At 44.8% G+C, this 20,279-nt stretch overlaps 1 protein-coding gene across 4 annotated transcripts; it reads right to left on the reverse strand.

Moving 5' to 3' along the window:
* Positions 1 to 12,330: 12,330 nt before the first annotated feature.
* Positions 12,331 to 20,262, reverse strand: RAE1 (ribonucleic acid export 1). Of its 4 annotated transcripts, none has more exons than XM_064391338.1 (12): positions 20,132 to 20,262; positions 19,184 to 19,280; positions 18,951 to 19,055; positions 18,322 to 18,414; positions 17,862 to 17,948; positions 17,361 to 17,447; positions 17,048 to 17,119; positions 16,445 to 16,552; positions 16,030 to 16,136; positions 15,850 to 15,925; positions 15,127 to 15,321; positions 12,331 to 13,649 (listed from the first exon to the last, which is right to left on the reverse strand). In XM_064391338.1, exons 2-12 carry the CDS (start codon positions 19,271 to 19,273, stop codon positions 13,563 to 13,565), a joined length of 1,107 nt encoding a protein of 368 aa, XP_064247408.1. In that variant the 5' UTR covers positions 19,274 to 19,280; positions 20,132 to 20,262; the 3' UTR covers positions 12,331 to 13,562. The 4 variants fall into 4 exon arrangements, with proteins under 4 accessions (XP_064247408.1, XP_064247409.1, XP_064247410.1 ...); XM_064391339.1 differs by having other exon boundaries at positions 20,092 to 20,229; XM_064391340.1 differs by lacking the exon at positions 20,132 to 20,262 and adding an exon at positions 20,023 to 20,085.
* Positions 20,263 to 20,279: the final 17 nt, after the last annotated feature.

Raw genomic sequence — 20,279 nt, forward strand, 5'->3', positions numbered from 1 at the left:
AGCCTCTCTGGGACAGGGATGCACCGTTCCCATTCCCACAATGGTCTGCAGTGGGGTTCTATGTCCCTGTGCAGCCTCTCTGGGACAGGGATGCACCGTTCCCCTTCCCACAATGGTCTGCAATGGGGCTCTCCTCCGTCCTCCTGTTGCGTTTTGTTCCATGAAAGGACAGGCAGCTCCTGCTGTGAAGTGCCACTGCCTATGACATGGCCTGCGGGTTTGTGCCCTGACCTGCGCTTCAAACCTGGGAGAATTGTTACTCATATCTGCTGCATGGACCCCTTGGGCCATAACTGCAGGAAAATAAAAGCTGAAAAGGTACTTGGGACTTCAGAATTCACCACTGGGGAACTCCAATGCAACGCTTTAATTCTTCCATCTCCAAGCATCAGTTGGAGTTTGGCGTGTGGGAGAGGATCCCAAAAATCGTTATTCGTTCATGCTTTCCATCACCCAGAATCTCAAGAACTGCCCCTGTGCCTTGGGTTTATCATTTCTCAGAGAAAGAGATTTTTTGCAACATGATAAATGCAGAGATAACATTCTAGGGGGAAAAAAAAAAAGCCAGTGAAGTTCTAAATCATCATCTACTTTGGCTTCTATACAGCAGGTTCAGATTCTGCAGACACTTTTTTTTTGTTACAGACCCCACAGAGAAAAGCCAATTATTTCAAGAGAAAGGAATGCATTAATGTCTGCACTCCATAGTTATTCATTAATATTTTTCTTGCACTGCTTCCATAGTTCTAAACACCCTATGCTTCATAAAAGAGAGAGGGGGGAGAAAAAGCCAAGGAAAGCCATTAAGCTTTCAGTCCTGAACCACCAGACTTCAAGACTAGGGTGCATTTCCTTTGATTACTGTGGAAGAAAGATGGAGCTGGGCCAGCAGCACCCAACATCACTGAAAAATTGACAGCAAATGGATGGTCCACGGAGCCTTTGTGTCTTGTGAAGCCACCAGCTGTGCCTGCTCCATGCACACAGCAAGCCTGGAACACACCTTTGGGCTCAGGCTGCAGCCAGGGGCTGGGGCCCCTCCACACCCCAGTCTCCCCTTCTGTCTGCATGGCTTCCACCACAAACTGCACATCAGCTGCTTCTGGGCTGCCCCAGCTAATGACAGCCCAGCTGGCATTCAGTCACTGTCCTTTCACAGAGCTTCATTCTGCTCCAAATGATGGCAAAGATTCAAATCCTCCAACCAGACTCTGGCAGAGTTCTCCAGAGAGACCAGCAGCATCTCTGCTCTCCATGCTTGTGCTTGTCGGGGGGGAAAACAGGGGCTTTTTTCTTCTTCAGACACGAGCCCCACGTCTCTCAAAGGAGAAATCCCATCTCCCCTTCTTCCCTCGAGGCAGGAACAGGAGTTTCTTACAGCAGAGCAGAAGAAGGAAGGAGTTCAGTCCAAACCTGTGCTCGGTGAGCAGCACAAAGCCCCCGGTAGCGCTGGCCTGGCCTCGGCTCTGCCACATCCTGGAAAGCAGGAGGGGAAATGAAATCTCCTGCCTCATGGTGCAGCTATTGCACACACAGCCTCTAATGAGCTGTTACCACAAACGCAGCAGGAAAGAGAAGAGAAAGTGAGTAAGGATAACTTTATGGAAGTTAATTAGTTTGCTTTTATTTTTTCCGCCTCGTTCTTGTGCGAAGCACTCATCCTCCTCAAAACACCTACAGATAAAATCCAGCCATCAGATCAAAGCTGCAGGAGCTTGGCAGAGCCAGTTTGCTGACACCTCCCTGTGCTTTTACTGCAACAATAGGAGTACCTGGGAAGAGAAGAATATATTTCAACTTTCTTTGAGTTCTATCAAAGATAACTCCTGTAAAGGCAAGCATATCTCAAAGTATGAGGCTGCCTTGGGGAAGGCAGGACATTGCTCAGCACAAATCTAAGAGCAGACTGCAAGCAAGAAGGAGAACACAGACCTGATATAAACCATTGTAGGTGTGCATTTAGTCCTTTGCTGTTATTAAGAAATAAAACTACACATGTCAGTCAGTGAGGAGGTTGGGAGAAAAGTAATCTTTTGCAGTGGGTGAACAACCATCCATATCCTTAATGTACAGGATTTGTATTGCACATCCAGAGCATCCTATTCGCATTGAGATTCTGAAGATTAATTTTATGATCATTCAACACAGTTAAGAGGACTCACTGGGTTTTTACTTACATGTTAATACATTCCTCAAGGCTTATGGAAAATTGATACACAAAGGCTCCTTCTGGTGGACTTCAGTGCTATCCAAGAGGTGGAATGGAAGAGCTGCAGGTCACCAAACCAATATGCTGGATTCCACTGACAATCCTAGAGGAGGTGGCACTGCAAGATGATCCAGGTAAAAAACCACATAGAAATGGTCCCTGCCTAAAGGATGAAAAACAGATTATAGCAGAAAGTTATACCTTTGGGAGCACAAGAACAGGGCAGAGGTGGGGAAAGAGCAGCAGGGAAAATGTTCCCTGTTCCTTGGCCTCTGCAAAGCCCCAAATTCCCTTCTCTTCTTGGCAGTGTAGCTTTGTGGTGCTCTCCTTGTACGCTTGTCTGAGCATTTTTTCTTCCCCAGTGTCTTTGGGAAAATTGATTTGAGACACCCCAGGTCTGACCTGCAAGCCACTGAAGAACCTGCCTCATTTCTTAGCAAACTGATGGGCTTTATTTCTAAAATGGAGCAGGGCTGCTGTGGAGCTCTGACCTTTTTCAGCTCCTGCTGTGCTTAGCCAAGACTTCACTGCTGTAGGGCAGTGCCCCTGGGTTTTGCCATGGATACCCGCTTATTGCAACAACAGCAGATGAAACATCCCCTTAGAAGCTCCACAGTTAAATAAGTTAACTGGAGAGCAAGGGACTTACTGTGGGAACTGTTTGGTTTGTTGGTTTTACTAATGCTCAGTCTGGATGCTGGCCACCAGCGAGGCTGTGAACAGGGAGATCTTGAGGGAGCTGCATTCAGTGGCATTTGGTTTAGGTTATCGCAGGCAATTCTGCATCTGGGCCCTCTGTCTCAGATTTTTTGGTTTGGTGCCCTGAGCACACCATAACAATTGCTTACCCCAGAGCTGCTGCTGCAACAAGAATTGAAAAATTAAAATTGTTCTTCTTTGGGCCACTTGTAACAAAATAGTTGAGCCTGGGAGGTTCTCAATCAGGGCTGCTTTTTGGCTTTGATTTCTGTAGGAATCCTCCAATAGGACTGTTTCCTCTTCTGAATATTCCAGAACTGGGCATGCTGAGTGAACTCTCTTTCCTTTTTCTGGCTACACTGGTTACACAGAAGCAGATCATCAGCTCTAGTGGTCATCTAGAGTGATCTGATTTATTATTCCAGTACCCTGCATTAAAAAAAATATGGATATGGACATTGGTAACTCTGGGACTGAGAGAACAACAAATGGAACACCTCACTCAATTCTGCTGGACCACAAGCATATGTTGGAGTGTGGCTAAAGGAACTGTCATTAAAAATCTAATTCTGCTTCCCCAAACTTTCTTGCCCTCCCATTTGATGTCCCTTCAGAAAATGAAAATTGCATCTCTGTGCCATGACAAAGGACAAACAGAATCATGGTGATTGCAAATAAGATTCCTGAAAAAGAAGAGGCTTGGAGGAGACATTGCAGAGCTCATAAGTGCTTGGAGGAGCTTGCCACAGGAAGTGCACTGCAAGCCTTGGATATAAATCTAGATGAAAATAAAGGCATAAAATATGGCCAAGGAAACTAAGAGGCTGTGCCATCACATTGCTCATACCACTGCAACTGCCAGCAGGGAGAATGTCTGATATTCAGGAATCTCGTGCTTTGCTCTTTGTGCCACCATCACCATTTCCCAGGAGTTTCTCAGAGCACAGCTTGGCACTTTTCCTTCCACATGCCCCTGTGCCAGCTGTGTGTGTCAGGGGGAGGATGAGCAGCTGTTTGGCACCAGGAAGGACTAGGTCAGGAGGGAAAGGTGCTTCAGTGACCCTGTGGTGGTGTCCCTTCAGTGGTGAAGACGAGCTGCAGTGGGCACACCTACATTTCTTGGTGCTTTTTCCTCTGCCCTTGGGGAATTTCTCCTCCACCATCCCCAGTTCACTGTTTATCCAGGTACAGCTCCTGGGAGCTGTGTGTACAGACTCTCCCAGCCCTGGCAAAACACTCTGGGGAGCTGGAATGACACTGGGCTGGGGATTGTCACAGTGTGACAGCAGGGAGCTGGGCTGGCTCTCTGAGCAATCAAAATACTGCCCTTGATTAGGATGGTGGCTTGTTTTCTGGCATTGCTGGCATCTCTGCCAAATAGTTTTGTCATCGTCAGTATTGTAATGTCTTGGCCTAGAGCAATGGTAACCCTTGCCTTTCCTGTGACCTTGGGGATGATCTGTCTCTGCCCTCTCAGAGAATGACTAATGAAAAGTGCAGATGTTCATATTGCAGCTAAATTATGCAACAAATTCAGGAAATCCTTCACTAGCTGGTGTTAGTTTCTTCTTTACTTCATAGAAGGCAGGAAAGGGATGATGAAGGGTTAGAAGCAGAAAAGGACCAGGGCAAAGCAAACAGCTCGTGGTGGTTTCTGGGACAGAAATTTCTCTCCAGATTTTCTACCACAACTCCTCCACTGGCAGTAAGCACTGGGGAGCAGGAGCTGTGAGACAGATCTAGAAAAGATTTTCCTGCTATGACAGCATCTACATCTCAGCACAACAGTAAATATCTAGGCCAAAATACTGCCTATTTCTCCATGTTTGCCTTTGGTGATGTCATGGAGGAAGAGTCTCTGTATCCCCAGATCTGCAGGGCACTGGGAGGAGGGAGAGAAGGATAAGGAGATGAAACCACTTGTTATCACCTGCTGAACACAACCTCCAATAAAGATTCTGTTCCTTCCCTGAATTCCTGCACAGAAACTCTGTCTCTCTTTAATGGAAATATCATCCCATCTCTCTCAGGCTGGGATTTAATCGTCAGAAGGGTTTTCCTCCCTCAAAAAGTTTTTTAGAAAAAAACATTCCATTTGAGTCAAACATCCAAACTACATCTCAAAATAGTTAAGCAAATATTTTTGCTATTTCAATTTTATGCTGTACTTTGGGAAAATATTAATTGTAACTTCATGTACAATGTAACTTCTGAAGTTTGAAAATCATAAAACTACATATTAAAATGAACAAGAAATAATTTAATATTCTTTAAAGAAAGGAAGCAGAAAAATTAAGACCTTTTGGAACAGCATTAATAATTATATATTTTTTTAAAATATTTGTGGAGTTATGTTAAAACTAAGTGGTATTTTCTGATTTAAAAAAAGAAAATGCCAGAGGGCTTCTAACAATCTCTGCCAAAGCTGCCAGGGCCACATCTCATGACCTTTTCATGGGAGTGCATGTGACACTGGTAGCACAAACTGAGCAGGAACTGTCCACCCACTCCAACCAGGGAACAGTCAGGAGAACATTAAACAGCTCTGGGATGTAGAGCACAGCTGTATGGACACAAATACTCATAACAGCAAAAGACAAGTGGCTCCAGAGGTAGAGCACATCCATAGAAATTGTGTCTGCCCAATGCTATCCCCCTTCCCACAAGTGAGCTCAGCCAGGTCCCACCCATGGATCCCCTCCTTAACCTCATGGTCCTTTTCCCCTGGTTGCTGTATTTTAGTCCTCACTAATCCAACTCTTCTGTCACATCACATCCAGGGAGATAAATAATCCATCTACTCTGATATCACTTTTCCAGTTGTGATACTTCTAGAAATTATTTAATGTCCACAATGAACCTGGCCAGAAGAACGTACACAAAAAGAAAAAATATTAGCATGGCAATTAACCTTCCTTAAAGGTTTTGTTTGAACCTCTTAAAGCCTTCTAGTTACCATGTCTACTCTATTTAAACACAAGGCAGTAAAGGTTGGTTGGAGTGGCTCTGAACAGGATATAAACACAATTGGAATGTCAAGACAACAAACCAACATATCAGCACTGGATGCAGGAGCTTTTGCCATGGAGCCTGGAAAGGTATTTAAAAAAAAATAAAAAAACCACAGAGTTACCTGCACTGAAATCTGGGCAGGATGATTCCAGCTTCTGCATGATCTCAAAAAGTCCAAAATGGGCCTTTGACAAAACAAAAGGATCAGTTATGATGGTGCCACAGCAGGGCAGCACAATCACTGACTGCAGGGCCAAAGCTCACTTGGGCTCCTGACAGCCCAACATCACATCCAGTCTGCTGGAGCAGAGATTCCTGATGGGGAAAAGCCACCAACAGCTCCACAGCAGCAACACGATGTCCCCAACACTGCAACAGGACAATGAATCAGCTGAACAGGACATGAACAAAGGCAGGCCACTTCCTGCTAAATCACACAGCCCAGTCCGTGCCCAGCATGCCTCTGCTTAGTGGGGAAGCACACAGAGAAAGGTGCAAGGCAGGTTTTGCATCCTCAGGAGGACAAAAAGGCTGATGGCATTTTGAAGTCAAGCTCATGGATGAAGTGTATGGATCAGGACTGAATCAGGAAATCCATTCTGCTGCTTGGAGTATGGTTTTCCTTTTGCCAGCCCTGGGGTGCCAGGGCCAGTCTTACCTCAAAGGACATTTTCATCTTTACAAGGAGAAAAACCACTCCTGTGTTTCCTGACCAGAAGTGTGGCTGTGACAGCACCATCCCTGTTAAGGAGCAAATAGGTCACTGGTGGGAAATGGGCCAAGCCACACTCAGAACAGTCTGGAGAGTTTCAATACCCTCTCTGATCTCCCTGCTGCTGTTTGCAGGACCACCAAAGAACGGTGCCCAGGTGCTGAACTGGATGAGCTCAGCCATTGTGGCAGACCAGGTCAGCACTGCACAATGGCTCCAACACACAGCAATGGCTGAACAAAAGCTGGCAGAGCTCAATGACAAGGTTTTGCTAAGCTGTTCTCTTTAAATAGACTATCTTTCTGTGGTTTTTGAAAGCTGTTTCAGCCCAGTTAAAGTGTTTCTGAAATGCTACATTCTCGTGTTTGAAGCCTGACAATGTTCCTGACAAATGTAGATGTTCTTCTTTACAATTATACAGACACTGCTCTGTAAATGAAACATTAATGCCTAAACAACCAACTGCTGTCTGCAACCCTGCTGCTACAGACCAAGCATGAACATTACTTAGGAAAGGGAGACCTCCAAGGAAAAGAGTCAGGTATCTGCAGAAAGCAATTACCTGTCAGTAAATGATACCTGACTCCATATAAATCCCACTGTTACAGCAGGAGCATGGCAGACAGCTGTCCTTCCAAAGAAAAAAAGGTTGTAAAGATTGTATTTGAACTCCAGTTTAGTCATTTGAGAATAGTTTGAGCTACTGCATTACCTCTGCCCTTTACTGACTGCAATAATCATGGCATGTTGTAAACCAAGGGAAGGAAGGATTGAACCAGTTGGCAGTGGGTCAGAAAAGGACATTTGAGCTTACACCCTTCTGGGAGTGGCACAACTGTGAGGAAGTACCTTGGGAAGGGTTGAAGAAAATCCATTACCTGATTTTATTTCACAGTGTTCCCAGGAACTGAACATCGCCCCTCTCTTTGTCTGACCAGCAAATCAACAATCTGCATTTCATACACATGAATGACAGAAATCATTTCCTGTCAAACCACAAAGCATTTCTTAATGCACCCCCAAGGACAGGCTTAGCTGACCTGGGTGTTTAACATGCAGTTTGCAGCATTTTCCCATCCCTACAACAAGCTCATTGTTGGAGCTCAGCACATCCACACCCCCACTATAAAGCAGTTACTGCCTGCAGAAGACACCCTGGGCAGCAAAGGGTAAACTTTCCCTACACCCAGGCAAGAGCATTACCTTAATCTCTTATCTAGGCCTGCTTTTCAGTGGCACTTGATACAGGAGCTATACCAAACACTTCCTTGAAAACATAAAGCCAGGGATTGGGTTACACACGACTGGAGATCTGTGCCACCAGTAAGACAAAAGCTCCTGTATTACCTGGCACATGCCTGCTAAATTATTGAAGTGTCCCTTCAAACTGAATATATTCACTGCATAATTAGTCAACAGAAGAAAACGGTCTCTCTTTACACAGCTAATGCTGGCAGGTATTGTATCTTTTATGCACTGTAACAAAAAGCATTTGCAGAACTGATGCAACACAAACATTTGGAATTACTCTGTCCGTGCACAAGCGTTCCCAAGGCACATGCTCCCCTTTGTGGTGCTGCCTCAGTCTCACGTTACCTTGCAACCAGGACCTAAAAATGTGAATTACTCTTGCCAGGTGTAGCACCATCCCCATTGCAGAAGCAGGTGAATGGTGCAAACACCTGGAAGTTGGCTTTGCCCCTGAGGAAGAGGCAAACACCTGGAAGTTGGCTTTGACCCTGAGGAAGAGGCAAACACCTGGAAGTTGGCTTTGCCCCTGAGGAAGAGGCAAACACCTGGAAGTTGGCTTTGACCCTGAGGAAGAGGCAAACACCTGGAAGTTGGCTTTGCCCCTGAGGAAGGAGCAAACACCTCGAAGTTGGCTTTGCCCCTGAGGAATAGGCAAACACCTGGAAGCTGGCTTTGCCCCTGAGGAAGGAGCAAACACCTGGAAGTTGGCTTTGCCCCTGAGGAAGAGGCAAACACCTGGAAGTTGGCTTTGCCCCTGAGGAAGGGGTGAGATCAATTTGGCCACTCAGTCCCATTCTGCATCAAGTGGGGCCTCGCTGGGGCTGTGCATCAGTGCCACTCTCGGCTCACACTGCTCACAGCTGATGCCACTGCAGAGGCTCTGCTCTCCTGGGCCTGTTCCTGCTGCTCATTTTTGGAGCACTGCTGCTCCACGTGCACACGGAGCACAGTGGCAGTCCCTGCACGTCTGCTGGAAGCACCACAGCAGCCAGCTGGTGTTGCTCTGTTTGTTCTGACCTGGCAATGAAGAACAGGAGCAGCTTCCTCTCATGGAAGGGCTGTGCTGCTGCTGAGCAGGATGGGCCCTGCACTGCTGTATCTAAAGCTTACCTGGAAATGCAAAGAGAGGGCTTCCAGCTGTTTGAACACCAGCTGCAGGATGAAATGCAGTTCTACCAACTCCAACCCAGAGCTCAAGGTGTGCAAAGACAACATTCTGTCAGTGAAAATACTACCAGGTTTTCCCCCTTTGAATTACACCTGTTACACCTGACACTAAGGGGACAGATGGGTTCTTTTAGGGGTTTTTGGCAGAATAACGACAGCACTAAATTGTAGTTACAATCAAGGTTTTCTCAGCAGGACATTCTGCTTAGCATAGCACAGAATTTATGACTAGTATGGCACAGGATTTCTACAAGCAGCATCAGTATGGTACAATCTGTAAATAACACAATACAGAATTTATAATTTCTTTATAGCCTGGACCCTCTGCAAGCCTGAGGATCCTAACACATGGTTTAGTAAATCAATGCAACAATCACATAGACTTGGAAATCATGTCACAGAATGAGCCACTGAGTCCTGAGGAAGCAGAGGACAGTGGAGGCACCCGTGGCCATGGGGGGTCACAGGTCACTGCCCCGCAGCAGTTTGGGTCCCAGCTCCCCCCTGAGGATTTCTAACTCCATAATTTCACAGACAGAGCCCTGGTGCTCAGCAGCAGCACTGGGCTGGCCAGGAGCCTGGGACCTTCAAGGCCAGCAAGGAAGGGGCCTGGAGCCCAGGAGCTGAGGCCAGCAGCCAGGGGAAGAAGAAACTTGTTTGGTTGACTTGGTTCAGGGGACTTCAGGGCCTGATAGTGAGAGAAGGGGAACAAATACATGACCTGCTTGCTCAGATGTCTCACTGAGCAGCTGAAAGAGCAATGCATAGCTCTAAAGACTTGGTTTATATGTATGGATACCAGATACACTCCTGAAAAACTCAAATAGACAATATTTCCATCTTCTTCTGAACATTTTGGGATAACTTGCTTTTACAAATAACTGTACCTTGTATTCCAGCAGCACTCCAGCTCCGTGCAGAGCCCCAGGCTGCAGGGAGAGCTCTGCTCAGGAGGCAGCAGCACTGCCATCGCCTGGCACCACAGCAGAGCTACAGCAGCGCCTGCAAACTGCTGCGTTCCTGCGGCCTGCAGGGGTGGAGAAAGTTCCTGTTCTGAATTTGTTCCAGTCTTATTGTGTGCTGCAGCTCCAGGTGATGATCACCACCTGGCTGGTAAAGCTGGATAACCCAGGGGAAATGCTTTACATGATGAATCTGCACCAGAGTTTTGTGAAATAAATCACTCTTACCCAAATGACTGCAAATGGCACTTAATTAGCCAATCTGGAGACTTAAAAATCAAAAGCCATTTCATTTTGCTCAGGTTCATCTCTGCAGAAAGCAAACAAATTGGAAACCAGTGGTTTCTATAATTTCAAAGGCTGGAGAGTGTGAAACCTCGTGATAGTGATCTGACACAATTCCTTCTCGTGGGCAGCTGCCCAGACACCTCATCTGCAAACAGCACGTCCTCACCATTAAACTGAGCCAGGCCAAAGCAACAGTATTTATTGAAATATTTATGGAAATACCCCATGCACACCTAATCCCAAATCTCAAATCCACTCCCTTCTGCAGAACACTCAGTGACCAGTTTTTCCAGCCTAGGAGCTAAACTGGAGTACTCACCAATTCAGGATTGCATTTCCTGTGGCAGATGGTAAATCAATACTCTGCCTGCCTGCCATTGTGCAAACATGTCTTGTTTCATCTGTGAAAGGCTCCAGCAGACAAACTTTGCCAATTATTTCGTTTTCTGAAATACGTTTCATTAAACCAATGTGCAAAACCACTGACATGTGTGAGCAGCAGCAGGAAACTCATCTGAAAATGTAAAACGTTTCCCTTTTGAGGGGTTTAACTGGGCTGTTCTTTATGCCAAAGATTATTTGCCTGCAATAAAACACATTGACAGCAAACTTTCAGAAAACTAAAGAAGTTATTTTATAAATCAAGCATTCCTATGGTTAGCTTTGGGTACATGCTAGCATTTTACATTCTTCACTCGGTTTTTTTGGACAGGTAACTGCCATAGAATAGCAAGTTAATACATTTCCAGAAATGCAGTAACACTTTAAAGGGTGTGAATAAACTCTCATTTTTGATGCTTGGAGGGATACAGCTGTGTGTACTTTACAACAGAAGCTCACAATAGTTCCAGGGAAGAGCAAATTGCCAATGTGCTCTCTTAACTTGGGTAACAGAAAACAATTCAGTTCAAAGCCTGACTCTCCTCCCAGCTGAACACATCTGATGTGCACAGCAACATAATGGAAACTATGTCCTTCTAAAATTAGTCTGAACAAGTAGCAAGTGATGATTAAACAATCCTGACAAAGAAAATTCTCACTGACAAAGAAATTCAGTCCAGCAAAGTACTCAACGTATTAACACATCATGTGTTATGCAACCAGACTCACCAGTGCTGGCCTCAGTGGCCACTGCAGCAGCTGCAGCTCCACTGCAGCCCAGAGAAACGGACCTGCTGAACTCAGTGTTAGGTATTTCAACAAAACGAGATTTTTTTTTAAAGCAGGAAACAATGACACATTCCATTCTTCCCTGTTTACTCCAGTGGGAGTTCTGCACACTTCAGTGATCACTTACACCTGATCTTGAGCCTGCAGTTGCTTGGTGGCATTCAGTTGACTGGGAAACCTGGAAAAATGTGCTAACAACCAAAGATTGCTGCATAACAATCACAACCTTAGGGAAAAATATCAACAGAAACCAAAGAAATGTTTGAGCAAATGATCAGCTACTGATTGAAGTGCTGGGAACTCTTTCCTACCTTAAAGAAAACAAGTTGTGCATGAATGTGAAATCTAAAACCATGTAAAACATAGAGGTAGCAGGAAAGAAACCAAACTATCTTGAGAAATAAAACAGAAAATCCCTTAACAAAGCAGAGTTGGGTGCATTCAAAGGATTTTCCTCCATACCAAACAAGAAATACCCATCCAGCAAAAAACTGATGAACACAGGGAAGAGTCTGGAGTGAAAAGACAGTGGGGCTGGAGAGTCTGTGATTCATCATACTCACCATGTCAGGTGTCTGGCTGCTGAAATAGCAATGAACTTGATCAATCTCAGAACAAAAGGCCTTTCACACCACTTCTCCTCACACCACTTCTCCCAATTCTTTGAGAGAAATACCCACAGGAATCATTTGTAGTGGAACAGAAGTTGGAAAATGCATTGGATTCTCAGCTTAAGCAGCTGGAGGAAAAGGAGCTGACTTTCAGCAAATGTCCCTGAATTACAGTGAAAGGCCAAGAAGCTGCTCTGAAACAGGAAGCACATTGCCTTGCCCACATTATTAGAACAGAACTTCTGAATATAAAAAAGCATTTAGTAAAAATTTTATTTGAAACTCAGCATGAATCCGTAACCACCAGCATTAAACCATAACAGTTTTACAGAGAATTTGTACAATATGCCATGTAATTCTATACATGCTCCCCCCAGCCCCCTTTTATTCAGTCATTATCAAACAAACAATAGACAGGAATAATAAGCATTCACTTCCAAAAAGAAAACTTTGGCATGTATACAACTGGCTAGTTAAAAGTAAACAGTGGTAGATTCAAGTCAGAAAGAGACCCACTCATTTTGTTTCACAGCATTTTTGATCAGGATGAAGCTTCCCAGCACTGCTTTCTAGTTAATACAAAAATGAGTATTTTTTTCAGTCCTGACAGGACAAAACCATGTTAAAATGCTCAGCTTACAACTCTAAAAGGTGTCAGCTTCAGAGAAGTTTAGGTCAAAGGGATTTTGCACACATTGGTTTGGTCATGAATAAAACCTTTTAAAGGTTTGCTCATGTTCCTGAACTCTGAGCTGTTTCACCACTTGGCACCACTGCAACTTCCCCTTTGACCTAGAAAAAGCAGTTTGCTCAGAAGTCATGTCCACTGCAGGAGCATCAGGAAAATCTGAAGTTTGCACTGGGCCCATCTTCTGCCTCGAGCTTCTGCCACTGCTCTTGGCCCCTACACACCTTCCTCATCATCTGAAAAAGGAGGGAAAACTATTTGCAAGGCATTTCTTCCTGGCATACAGCAGACAATGCTTCCATTTCAAAAACCAGAAAGCAATGAAAGAACCCCTGAATTATTAATAAGAAAAAAAACAAGCCTCCTTTGAGAAGAATTACTGGTGATTCTCCAAGTACTTACAAAAAATACAGTATTTATACAACTTCTCCAGAACGATTATAATTAACATATTTTAATGTAATACTAACAAAATAAATCCAGAGATACAAATGGCTGCACTTCAAAGCAGGAATATCCACCCCAGATGTTGATTTTGCTGCAATTTCATTATTGCTGTGGAACAGAGAGTGGTTAAGTCATGTCAATAGGAGCCTTTCTTTCTTATACACATCAGAGCATCTAATTTGGAAAGTGTTCTCCAGCAAGTCAGAATACATTTACTGTCATTTTTACAGTTCCTGCTAAATGTTTGTGATCCAAAGTTGACTGAACCATGGTGCAACAGGGCACAAGTGGCCAAAGAGCAGAGGCAGGAAGGGCAGAACAAGGAGAGGAGTTCAACTCAGACTCCCTACTTCTTATTCCTGGGCTTCAGCTCTTCTGCCGCATTTCGCAGGAAAATGTAGTTTTTCTTCTGTGGATTATAGAATTCATGACCCTAAAGACAAGAATAATCTACATTTACTCTCTTCAAAGAAAAAAATATCAGCATTAATTAAAATGTAAGAATATGACTATTCCATTAGTTTGGTTTATTAAGATTTAATCTTAAAACCTTTAAGACCAGATATTGACCACACTGGTGGATTAGGAACAGCTTACTTGAACAAGCAATTACAAGAACTATACATATAAAGTAAAATTTAAGAGACTCTTATCCATTTTTAAAGCATAAAATAGTTTTCATTTAAAAAAATAACCACATATCTCTAAGTTCTACTTCACAGATGCAGCCTAGAACTCAGTATGATTTCTTTTAAATGTCATTTGAGGCAGAGAAAAAACTAAACCTTTAATGGCCACCCAGCTTCACTTCATATTTTCTATCTTTTAAATGACATAAGGTCACATTTTTTTCAAGTGAAGCCCAAGTTCTACAGGCAACTACAGAGTTTTCTGTCCTGCAGATGCAAATATCCTGTTTTGCATATCATTTTCATACACATTACCAAATTAATACCCAAGTATGCAAATCAGGGAGAGTAAACACTAATAAAGATTCTGACGTCCAACATGAAAGTTGGAAATTACCAACGCTGTGGACAAGAAATGGCTTTGGGAAGGAGGTTCAGTACTTAGCACCAACTGATTTTACTATTTAATGCTGGCCTACAGATCTGAAAGGTACCACTGCAGTCTGCCCAAGCAGCAGAACGGAAGAATCCATCTGCCCTGGCACCAACAAATATTTTAATGTGGGCCCAGGACTAAATACAATGCAGCAAATTAAAATTTAGCTCTCTGTGGCATGTAGCTGAGTTAGTCTATGTGATTTCTGCATTCATTTCACTCAAAACCACAAGGAACATTATCCTCCCAGCACCATGAAAATTAGTTACGTTCCAAGCTTGCTGCCCTCCCTCCTTAAACTATTAGGAAATATTGACTTTCCACAGATCATGGTTTGCTGTGGCTCTGCTGCATCTGTATTGTTAATTGTGGAAGAGAAATACATAAATAAGCACCATCAAAAGCCTCATTAAGTGGCAGTGAAAACTTAATAAGAGCATCCAAACACTGGGTAAGTGTTTATAATCACAGTGACAGCTTGTTTCCCTGCACCAGCAGCAGAGATGTGCATTTCACAAGCTCTGTGGGAAGCTGTCAGGGTGCCACACTGCCCTGTGACACTGCCCACGGCACAACGCGTGTGAGCAACCATGGCAACCTCTGAGTCAGGGAATTTACAGTTTGCTCATCCACATTTGTAAACCAGCACCATTTAGCAATCTTGTCCAGCTGGAGCTGAAACACCACAAATTCAATGTTAAATTTCATCAGGTGGCTAAAATGGCCATTTCAAGTTCTCTTAGAAATCAGGAAGGTTCACCTACTACTTAAAAAAAAAACAGCAAAAGCCTCACAAGGCCTTGTAAGGCTTTTTTTCTATGAACATGAATCTAAAGCCTTCTTACCTTTGACCAATCATAGCTGGAAGCATAAGCAAATATATTGCCATTGTGGTTGAAACAACAGGCAGATATTGGCTGGTCCAGCTGCTCTGAGGTTTTTAGCTTTGTCCGTGCATCTTTATCCCAAAAGCTGAATCTCCCATCAGACCCTACTGTGGCCAGAGTACCATGGACAGGGTGGAATGCAATCCCATTCACCTGCAGGGCCACACAGAACACCGTGTAAAACACCACACAACAGGTGATGGACACACTCACAGAAGGTGTGCTGAACTCTGTGAGAGGAAATACATTAAATTTCAACTAAATACAGCTCTGAAATCTTTAAAATTTCTTTGGAGAAAAAATCCCCCAAAACAACCAAAGAAAAACCACCAAAGCAACAAGAACAACACCATCTTTTTGGCTTGATATCTAATATTTCAATGCATAATGCCATTACACAACTATTGTTTCAATAGCTGCAAAATCAACAAGTGTCAACTCCACTTGTTGACAAGCAGATTCAATGAAAGGCTGATCTAATGCTTGTTTTATAAGAGTATAAATTTTTTTTATATATATATAAATGGTTTTTTGTATTTTTCCTCTTAAAGAATGACTATGACAGGTCTTCAAATGTGCCTAAGACAGCCTTAGGCAAGATAAAAGGTCAAGGAGAACAATTCAGAGCCAATTTTACATCAGGAGTGTGCAGTGTATATCAGATACATGCTGGATACTCACAGCATAGATGTCCTGAGGTGCTGATGTGTTTGTTCCATTGGAGCGATGGCATTTAAAAGTGAAATTATCTTTTGCACTGGAAAGGAAATTAAAAAGTTTAAAATATTTGGAAAAGAAAGCTTTTTCTTTCCATCACTGTGGCCTGAGCAATAGAGAGAGGATGTTTTATTGAACACTTACGGGTTTGGGGGGTTGATATAATGAATAGCTACTCTGCCTTCAATGCTTCCAAGGGCAAATCCAGTTGGTTTGTTCACTTTGTCTTTGAAAATAGCAACACAGCGGTGCTGAATTTGAGAAAGATACAAAGCAGTTTTAGACAGAGACATCTTTTCCACAGGGACACAAAACTTCAAAGTCATCAATGCAAGGTAAAGCAAAACCAATAGCAAGGTCAAGAGATAGCTCTAACTCTGTTGAGAACTTGAGCAACAGTTTAAATTTCTAAATCCTTGTGAAGATGAGCAACAGGTGACTGGAAAACCAGGCCATTGCCATGCTAAGATAACTTGGTTTTGAACCACTGCAGGTTTTTACAAAAAATGTCAAGCCCACAATGTCAATGATCTGTATAAATACAAATATTATTATTTACCTGGTGTTTCAGAGGAGATTCTATTCTTCTGAACTCAGAAGGTTGGTTCTCTAACTGGTAAACTATCAAACCCCTTTCTGCAGTGGCCACAGCTGCCATAGGATGAACCTGGATAAGGTTGTAAAACAGGTTGGAAGAGAGACACTTGTGTTAATTGCATGGCAGAGCACCCTGAAGAACTAAAAGGAATGAGAGAGAGGGAAATAGGAAGCAGATAAAGAAAGAAGTTTTTATTCACGTAACTTCCAACACAAACAGTTTGTCCCTGCCACTGAGAAATTTAACACACCAAAAACCTTCTAATTATGAGCTGATTCTTCCAGTGTGAAGTGCAATGGTGGTTTACAAACTTGTCCAGAATTAAGGGTAGGTCAGTCCTCATGCTGCTTTTTGTGATGCTAAAAGGACACCAAGTGTGTTTTGTATGATGAAAATCCCTATTTTCCAGGGCCTGATCAAGAAGATCAGATTGTGTTCTAGTACTACAATCACACAGACATCAAACACTACCAGTATTCAAATCCTGTCCCACAGCAGCCCCCAGAACTTCTTCCTACTCCCAGTTATCCAGCTGGCACCAGTGTGCCACAAATCCTGACTTACCACATCTGCACAGTAACACCTTTCAGGGAGCTGCAGAGTCATCATAGGAGTTGGTGAACGGGTGTCCCAGAACTGAAAGGACAGAGAAAAAACAAACTTACCCTGGAGCTCAGGATACACCTAAAATTACTACAGGACAGGGAATGCAACTGTTTCATTCTTGTTACAGTCAGAACATTCCAACTCCCTGTGAAGTGAGGCTATTCCATTCATTATTAGAGCTTAATAAAATATTTCCACTTCACATAAATATTTGATACACAAATTACTAGCACACTTTGTGTCCATTTGTTCAGGTAAAAAAAAATCATACCTTCAAAGTTTTATCCCAGCTTCCTGTCATCACACAGCTGTAATTGGGTGCTTTAATCCAGTGGATGGTCTTCACAGGAGCATCATGCTGAAGAAAGAAAGGGCAAACACACATGCAAGAAGCAATCATTAAAGAGAACAACTCTTCTGAAATTACAATTTTAGTCACCATAATTGCATATTCTACAAACAGACATTAACTTCTAATTTGAGAATGTGAATTGTAATTCTGTTGTTGTTGTTGCAGTAAAAAGCTGGTACTTGTGAAGTCAATTGAATGACTTCTTAAAAATATTTTTCCCCTCTAATGCATCAGTGAGATCACTGCAGCAGTGGAGAGAGCTCCCTCAAGTAACAGAGGAAACAGATGCACAGGGTTTTTAAATCACTTTGATCACCTGTTCAGGTGCACTTCACTATCACAAAAGTATAAAAATTAGAAAGGTAGTTTTTAATAAAAATAGAAAAATAAAAAACATTTAGTACTTTGGGCTTTACTTACTTGTGCAATCTGAATTGCTTGATTACTGTTGAGATCCCACATTTTGGCAGTTTTATCACATGAAGCAGTAAATACTTTACTTCCATCCTAAAAAGTAAGAAAAAACCCAAGAGATTAGTGAATGGGAAAACTGTCAAGTGTTACTCTCTTCTAGAAACAGTGTAACATCAATGTAACAGGTACAGGGACTGCAAGACAAAGAAGAAACATAAATTCAAATTTATTTATTACTGTGTCACAAAAGAACAAAAGGTGCTACTTTTATCTAGCTTTTAATACACTCCTAACTTTTCAGCTCACTTTTATCCCTCTTACACCCATCCCACTAGGACACACTCAGCCACATTTACAGAAATTTCAGTCTGTGCAACAACAATATGGCACTCATCTGCCTGCAAACCACACACCAATTTATTTGGACTTTAGGTAAAAAACGTGCATTTGTTTGTAAATAACTTACATCACTCCAGCAGGCATCAAGTACAGGCCCTGTGTGCATCTGCTGAGCCTTTGGAATTGTCTGGCCATTATCCTGAACCTCCCAGCAGCGAACCTGCAACAGGAGAAGCAAATGCAGATGAACCATATTAACAGGAGCTTGAAAAGACTTGTCCAGCCCTAGTTTATCCAACAAAAAGTATGGCTATAAATACCAAAGTCTGGGTTTTTCAGAACTAGTGAAACCTTTTTTTTTTAATTTTTCTTATGTTCCTTTCACCTGTAGAGCCAAAACTCAACTCCACAACTTCAATTCCACCTCAAGAGTGCCTTGCAAACCTGTAACCTCTCACCACACTGTCTGGAGAGCTCTGAACCCTCAGAAAACATGCCCACATTTGTCTTACCCCCCTGCCTGAGCCAGCCGGGATCTCATCCTTCAAATCAAAAAATACTTGTTATGACTTAATCAAATAACTTAATCTTTTTGGGTTTGTGATGATTTATGTTATATTTAGTGCCTTGGTACCAGACATACATTTTACAGTTCTTCAACAAGTTAGGTTTCCAGGTGCACTGCACAAGCTTTTAGGATCCCATTTTGCAGTTTAGGCACTTTATTCATCTGCATGTTTAATTGAGAATACTTACATCATTGGCCCATGATCCTGCAATGAGGAAATTACCCGGCAGCGTTGGTGGACTAAACGCTAAACAAGATATGCTGTCATCAGGTGGGGATGTTACTTCAATATCCTACGAAGGACAGGAGACAGAACAACTTGTGAAAACTGAACTGAGCTCTTATTACTTCTAGAGAATGAGTCGGTGGGTCCTGCTGTGAGAAATTAACACACACAGAGCACAGGGGCTGGCACACGTACCTTCATGGGGTTGTGGTTATCGGCTGTGGTGCTGCCGAACATGCTGGTACCGCCGGTACCGAACCCCGACGTTGACCCGAACAGACTCATCCTTGCCCTGCCAAAGTGAAAGGCTCAGCTCCGCAAGGCCCTGGGAGGCACCCAGGGATACACGAATACACCGAACAAAATACGGTAAAATTAAATAAATAAATTTAAAAATACTTCTCGTTGCTGTTGGATCCCCACAGCTCCCGGCTACCCACCCCGCCGCGGATGCCTCACGGGCCGCGCCCTGGCAGAGCCAACCCCGCCGCGCCCCTCGCTGGCACCGGGGAGCCCAAACCCGAGCCCGGCCGGGGCTGCTGCCCCTGGGGCAAACACCGCCAGGCCGCCGCTCCGCGGGGTCCCTGTGCCTGGCCGGCGGCACCCGGGACTGGCACCGGGGACTGGCACCGGGGATAGCCTTCTGGTGCGGCCGCGGAGCCATCCTCACGCAGCGCCCCGGCCCGGCACAGCCCTCACGCACCGCTCCGGCCCGGCCCGGCACAGCCCTCACGCACCGCCCCGGCCCGGCACAGCCCCGGCACAGCCCTCACGCACCGCACCGCACCGCCCCGGCCCGGCCCGGCACAGCCCTCACGCACCGCCCCGGCCCGGCCCGGCACAGCCCTCACGCACCGCACCGCACCGCACCGGCCCGGCCCGGCCCGGCACAGCCCAGCCCTCACGCACCGCTCCGGCCCGGGATAGCCCTCACGCAGCGCCCCGGCCCGGCACAGCCCCGGCACAGCCCTCACGCACCGCCCCGGCCCGGCACAGCCCCGGCACAGCCCTCACGCACCGCCCCGGCCCGGCACCGCTCCGGCCCGGCACAGCCCTCACGCAGCGCCCCGGCCCGGCACAGCCCCGGCACAGCCCTCACGCACCGCCCTGGCCCGGCACAGCCCCGGCACAGCCCTCACGCACCGCTCCGGCACAGCCCAGCCCTCACGCAGCGCTGCGGGCCCGCTCCGGGCCGGGACCTGCGACGCGACCAGCAGCGAGCGCGGGACGGGCCGCGGCTCCTGCGCAGGCGCGGCGGGCGGGGCCGCGGCTGCGCCCTGCGTGGGCCCCG

This window comes from Passer domesticus, chromosome 16 (genome assembly GCF_036417665.1).
Source record: "Passer domesticus isolate bPasDom1 chromosome 16, bPasDom1.hap1, whole genome shotgun sequence".
Taxonomy (NCBI): Eukaryota; Metazoa; Chordata; class Aves; order Passeriformes; family Passeridae; genus Passer; species Passer domesticus.